This window comes from Oncorhynchus nerka, unplaced genomic scaffold (assembly GCF_034236695.1).
Source record: "Oncorhynchus nerka isolate Pitt River unplaced genomic scaffold, Oner_Uvic_2.0 unplaced_scaffold_7710, whole genome shotgun sequence".
NCBI classification, from domain to species: domain Eukaryota; kingdom Metazoa; phylum Chordata; class Actinopteri; order Salmoniformes; family Salmonidae; genus Oncorhynchus; species Oncorhynchus nerka.
In genome coordinates, this window is record NW_027033603.1 from 1 (window position 1) to 6,095 (window position 6,095).

Here is a 6,095-nt window from a genome sequence, read left to right on the forward strand (position 1 = left end):
ATTAATCTCTGACCGTACCCTCATTGACAAGGTGCCACTCTGCCTAGTGACTGTAAACTAAACAAAAATACTAACGTTAGTACATTTGTTGTATATTTGCTGTTCTGTAAACCCAGTTGGTTGCCACCACACCAGTCACAACTGTCAACAGATCATGACATAAATGCAAAGCATCATTTGTTCTCGCAGAGTAGATTGTAGATCCTACTACGACCAGGGAACAATCCATTATTCAGCCCTACCATAAAAAGTACCCTCATCTCTCTCTCACTTTCATTACATTTACATTTAAGTCATTTAGCAGACGCTCTTATCCAGAGCGACTTACAAATTGGTGCGTTCACCTTAAGACATCCAGTGGAACAGCCACTTTACAATAGTGCATCTAAATCTTTTAAGGGGGGGTGAGAAGGATTACTTTATCCTATCCTAGGTATTCCTGAAAGAGGTGGGGTTTCAGGTGTCTCCGGAAGGTGGTGATTGACTCCGCTGTCCTGGCGTCGTGAGGGAGTTTGTTCCACCATTGGGGGGCCAGAGCAGCGAACAGTTTTGACTGGGCTGCGCAGGAACTGTACTTCCTCAGTGGTAGGGAGCGAGCAGGCCAGAGGTGGATGAACGCAGTGCCCTTGTTTGGGTGTAGGGCCTGATCAGAGCCTGGAGGTACTGAGGTGCCGTTCCCCTCACAGCTCCGTGAGGCAAGCACCATGGTATTGTAGAGGATGCGAGCTTCAACTGGAAGCCAGTGGAGAGCGGAGGAGCGGGGTGACGTGAGAGGGCAGGAAGGTTGAACACCAGACGGGCTGCGGCGTTCTGGATGAGTTGTAGGGGTTTTAATGGCACAGGCAGGGAGCCCAGCCAACAGCGAGTTGCAGTAATCCAGACGGGAGATGACAAGTGCCTGGATTAGGACCTGCGCTGCTTCCTGTGTGAGCAGGGTCATTGCTCTGCGGATGTTGTAGAGCATGAACCTACAAGAACGGGCCACCGCCTTGATGTTAGTTGAGAATGACAGGGTGTTGTCCAGGATCACGCCAAGGTTCTTAGCGCTCTGGGAGGAGGACACAATGGAGTTGTCAACCGTGATAGCGAGATCATGGAATGGGCAGTCCTTCCCCGGGAGGAAGAGCAGCTCCGTCTTGCCGAGGTTCAGCTTGAGGTGGTGATCCGTCATCCACACTGATATGTCTGCCAGACATGCAGAATGCGATTAGCCACCTGGTCATCAGAAGGGGGAAAGGAAAGATTAATTGTGTCGTCTGCATAGCAATGATAGGAGAGACCATGTGAGGTTATGACAGAGCCAAGTGACTTGGTGTATAGCGAGAATAGGAGGAGGGCCTGAACAGAGCCCTGGGGACGCCAGTGGTGAGAGCGCGTGGTGAGGAGACAGATTCTCGCCACGCCACCTGGTAGGAGCGACCTGTCAGGTAGGACGCAATCCAAGCGTGGGCCGCGCCGGAGATGCCCAACTCGGAGAGGGTGGAGAGGAGGATCTGATGGTTCACAGTATCGAAGGCAGCCGATAGGTCTAGAAGGATGAGAGCAGAGGAGAGAGAGTTAGCTTTAGCAGTGCGGAGGGCCTCCGTGATACAGAGAAGAGCAGTCTCAGTTGAATGACTAGTCTTGAAACCTGACTGATTTGGATCAAGAAGGTCATTCTGAGAGAGATAGCGGGAGAGCTGGCCAAGGACGGCACGTTCAAGAGTTTTGGAGAGAAAAGAAAGAAGGGATACTGGTCTGTAGTTGTTGACATCAGAGGGATCGAGTGTAGGTTTTTACTTTCCCCTCTCTCCTTCATTCCCTGTTTCCTCTCTCCACCTCTCTCTTCCCCCTCTCCTCCCCCAGGTGGACACCCTGACCCTGGAGCTTGTGGCAGAGCGCAGCATGGCCCAGAAGAGTGAAAATGCGCGCCAGCAGCTGGAGAGGCAGAACAAGGTATACGAAATGCTTCAGTCTGGTTTTAGACCCCATCATAGCACTGAGACGGCACTTGTGAAGGTGGTAAATTACATTTTAATGGCATCGGACCGAGGCTCTGCATCTGTCCTCGTGCTCCTAGACCTTAGTGCTGCTTTTGATACCATCGATCACCACATTCTTTTGGAGAGATTGGAAACCCAAATTGGTCTACACGGACAAGTTCTGGCCTGGTTTAGATCTTATCTGTTGGAAAGATATCAGTTTGTCTCTGTGAATGGTTTGTCCTCTGACAAATCAAAACTGTAAATTTCGGTGTTCCTCAATGTTCCGTTTTAGGACCACTATGTTTTCACTATATATTTTACCTCTTGGGGATGTTATTCGAAAACATAATGTTAACTTTCACTGCTATGCGGATGACACACAGCTGTACATTTCAATGAAACATGGTGAAGCCCCAAAATTGCTCTTGCTAGAAGCATGTGTTTCAGACATAAGGAAGTGGATGGCTGCAAACTTTCTACTTTTAAACTCGGACAAAACAGAGATGCTTGTTCTAGGTCCCAAGAAACAAAGAGATCTTCTGTTGAATCTGACAATTAATCTTAATGGTTGTACAGTCGTCTCAAATAAAACTGTGAAGGACCTCGGCGTTACTCTGGACCCTGATCTCTCTTTTGAAGAACATATCAAGACCATTTCAAGGACAGCTTTTTTCCATCTACGTAACATTGCAAAAATCAGAAACTTTCTGTCCAAAAATGATGCAGAAAATTAATCCATGCTTTTGTCACTTCTAGGTTAGACTACTGCAATGCTCTACTTTCCGGCTACCCGGATAAAGCACTAAATAAACTTCAGTTAGTGCTAAATACGGCTGCTAGAATCCTGACTAGAACCCCAAAAATGTATCATATTACTCCAGTGCTAGCCTCCCTACACTGGCTTCCTGTCAAAGCAAGGGCTGATTTCAAGGTTTTACTGCTAACCTACAAAGCATTACATGGGCTTGCTCCTACCTATCTCTCTGATTTGGTCCTGCCGTACATACCTACACGTACGCTACGGTCACAAGACGCAGGCCTCCTAATTGTCCCTAGAATTTCTAAGCAAACAGCTGGAGGAAGGGCTTTCTCCCATAGAGCTCCATTTTTATGGAACGGTCTGCCTACCCATGTTAGAGACGCAAACTCGGTCTCAACCTTTAAGTCTTTACTGAAGACTCATCTCTTCAGTGGGTCATATGATTGAGTGTAGTCTGGCCCAGGAGTGGGAAGGTGAACGGAAAGGCTCTGGAGCAACGAACCGCCCTTGCTGTCTCTGCCTGGCCGGTTCCCCTCTTTCCACTGGGATTCTCTGCCTCTAACCCTATTACAGGGGCTGAGTCACTGGCTTACTGGGGCTCTCTCATGCCGTCCCTGGAAGGGGTGCGTCACCTGAGTGGGTTGATTCACTGATGTGGTCATCCTGTCTGGGTTGGCGCCCCCCCCTTGGGTTGTGCCATGGCGGAGATCTTTGTGGGTAAGTTGGTGGTTGAAGATATCCCTCTAGTGGTGTGGGGGCTGTGCTTTGGCAAAGTGGGTGGGGTTATATCCTTCCTGTTTGGCCCTGTCCGGGGGTGTCCTCTGATGGGGCCACAGTGTCTCCTGACCCCTCCTGTCTCAGCCTCCAGTATTTATGCTGCAGTAGTTTATGTGTCGGGGGGCTAGGGTAAGTTTGTTATATCTGGAGTACTTCTCCTGTCCTATTCGGTGTCCTGTGTGAATCTAAGTGTGCGTTCTCTAATTCTCTCCTTCTCTCTTTCTTTCTCTCTCTCGGAGGACCTGAGCCCTAGGACCATGCCCCAGGACTACCTGACATGATGACTCCTTGCTGTCCGCAGTCCACCTGGCCGTGCTGCTGCTCCAGTTTCAACTGACCTGAGCCCTAGGACCATGCCCCAGGACTACCTGACATGATGACTCCTTGTTGTCCCCAGTCCACCTGACCGTGCTGCTGCTCCAGTTTCAGCTGTTCTGCCTTATTATTATTCGACCATGCTGGTCATTTATGAACATTTGAACATGTTGGCCATGTTCTGTTATAATCTCCACCCGGCACAGCCAGAAGAGGACTGGCCACCCCACATAGCCTGGTTCCTCTCTAGGTTTCTTCCTAGGTTTTGGCCTTTCTAGGGAGTTTTTTCTAGCCACCGTGCTTCTACACCTGCATTGCTTGCTGTTTGGGATTTTAGGCTGGGTTTCTGTACAGCACTTTGAGATATCAGATGATGTACGAAGGGCTATATAAATACATTTGATTTGATTTTGATTTGATTTGAACAAGGACTTGCGGGCCAAGCTGGGCGAGCTGGAGGGCTCCGTGAAGAGACGGTTCAAGGCCTCCATCACCGCCCTGGAGGCCAAGATACTGCAGCTGGAGGAGCAGCTGGAGCAGGAGGCTAAGTGAGAAACACAGCAACTCTCTTATAACAACTCCATACCTTATTAGACAAGGTGAAATAGGAGACCAAGACCCAGGAGGAGTTCATGAGGGCCTTAGAACAAGCTCAGCCCGTTGGAAGAGAGGTTCTTGAATGTGATCTAAATGTTAATGTGATCAATGTAATGAGTCAAAAGCAATCTTAAGAGATGTACTTGAAGATCTATGACTGACAGCCCTTGTTACAGTGCGGTTCCTGTGGTGCTCTAACTGTCCTATGACCTCATTCCTCTGTCCTCCTATCAGGGAGCGAGCAGCGGCCAATAAGCTTGTGAGACGGACAGAGAAGAAGCTGAAGGAGGTGTGCATGCAGGTGGAGGATGAGCGCCGCCATTCCGACCAGTACAAGGAACAGGTGAGGAGCTTGTCACAGGAGTTTGGACATCCCAGATATTAAAGCTACAATATGTAACTTTTTGGGAGACTTAACCAAATTAACATAGACATTTGAGTTATAGATATTTCATTCTCATTGAAAACAAGTCAAAGAAGCGATAGATCTGTTCTAAGTGCTCCATTTCTATGCTTTGCATTCTTAAATGTAGTTTTTGCATCTTTCGGTTTTGTACAACAGCTGAAAATATATAGATTTTTGGTTATGGATTCTCTACACAATGACTGCTTGATTTGACACAAACAGAAATTAGGTGAATTCTGCATAGTCCATTTTTAAGATGTTCCACAGCTAAAGAAGGATTTCTATCCAATTCAGTACAACTTGCAAAGGTGGGACAGGATTGGATAGGTGTGAAGATTTAGGATTGGTGTCTTTCCTACAGTAGGTTCTTTCCAGTAACGACTGGACCATAGGACTGCTGAGTATTGTAAGTATTAGTATTGACTGTTCATCATTGTTGATGTCTGTTGTGACACCTGGCTGTGTCAGATGGAGAAGGCCAACTCTCGCATGAAGCAGCTGAAGAGGCAGCTTGAGGAGGCTGAGGAGGAGGCCACACGTGCCAACGCCTACCGCAGGAAGCTGCAGAGGGAGCTGGACGATGCCACTGAGGCCAGCGAGGGTCTCAGCCGTGAGGTCAACACACTCAAGAGCCACCTCAGGTATTTAGAGCCCCCCCACACACACACACACAAACAGCTGTGTATATTGGCCAAATTGATGGTCCTCGTTACTAATACCTCTCCTGGCTCCCTCTGTCCACTGCAGGCGTGGAGGCCCCATCAGTTTCTCCTCCAGGCGCTCGGGCAGGCGTCAGCTGCAGGTGGAGGGAACATCGGTCAACCTCCTATCTGACAATGAGGTGGAAAACAAGACCACGGACGCCAATGCCAACGACACGCCAGCAGCTCCCCAACCAGAGTAGACGCGCTCCCTCCAGCCCACACGCAGCATGGCCTCCGCCCCACAAACCTTACCCCTGTCCTCCTAACCCCAGACACCAGCAGTGGACCCCACTACTCTGCCTTAACCCTCTATGGCAAGCTGCAGGGCCAAGCAAATCCATCATCTCCTCCATATGAATATACCGCACATCAAGCCTTGGATTCGTTTTTAACATCAATAGCAGATAAAAGTGCATTTAAATTGCATAGGCGTCTGAGTGTGCATAGGCACTCGAAAACAAATAGCAGGAGTTTACTATAATTATGTTAAGCTACTTCCCTGGAACAGCCATTAGAATCAAACAGCCCTCTAGCTAGAATTAACCACTGTCATTTCAGCTGGTTTACTGGCA

At 48.7% G+C, this 6,095-nt stretch overlaps 1 protein-coding gene across 1 annotated transcript; it reads left to right on the forward strand.

Moving 5' to 3' along the window:
* Window positions 1-1,845: 1,845 nt before the first annotated feature.
* Window positions 1,846-5,723, forward strand: LOC135566074 (myosin heavy chain, embryonic smooth muscle isoform-like; the record flags this gene model as incomplete). The annotated part of the gene is made up of 5 exons (XM_065013971.1): window positions 1,846-1,935; window positions 4,246-4,364; window positions 4,648-4,756; window positions 5,288-5,460; window positions 5,567-5,723. Coding segments are annotated over 5 exons (648 nt in total), but the record flags the coding sequence as incomplete, so codon positions are not given.
* Between the last annotated feature and the right edge of the window lie 372 nt (window positions 5,724-6,095).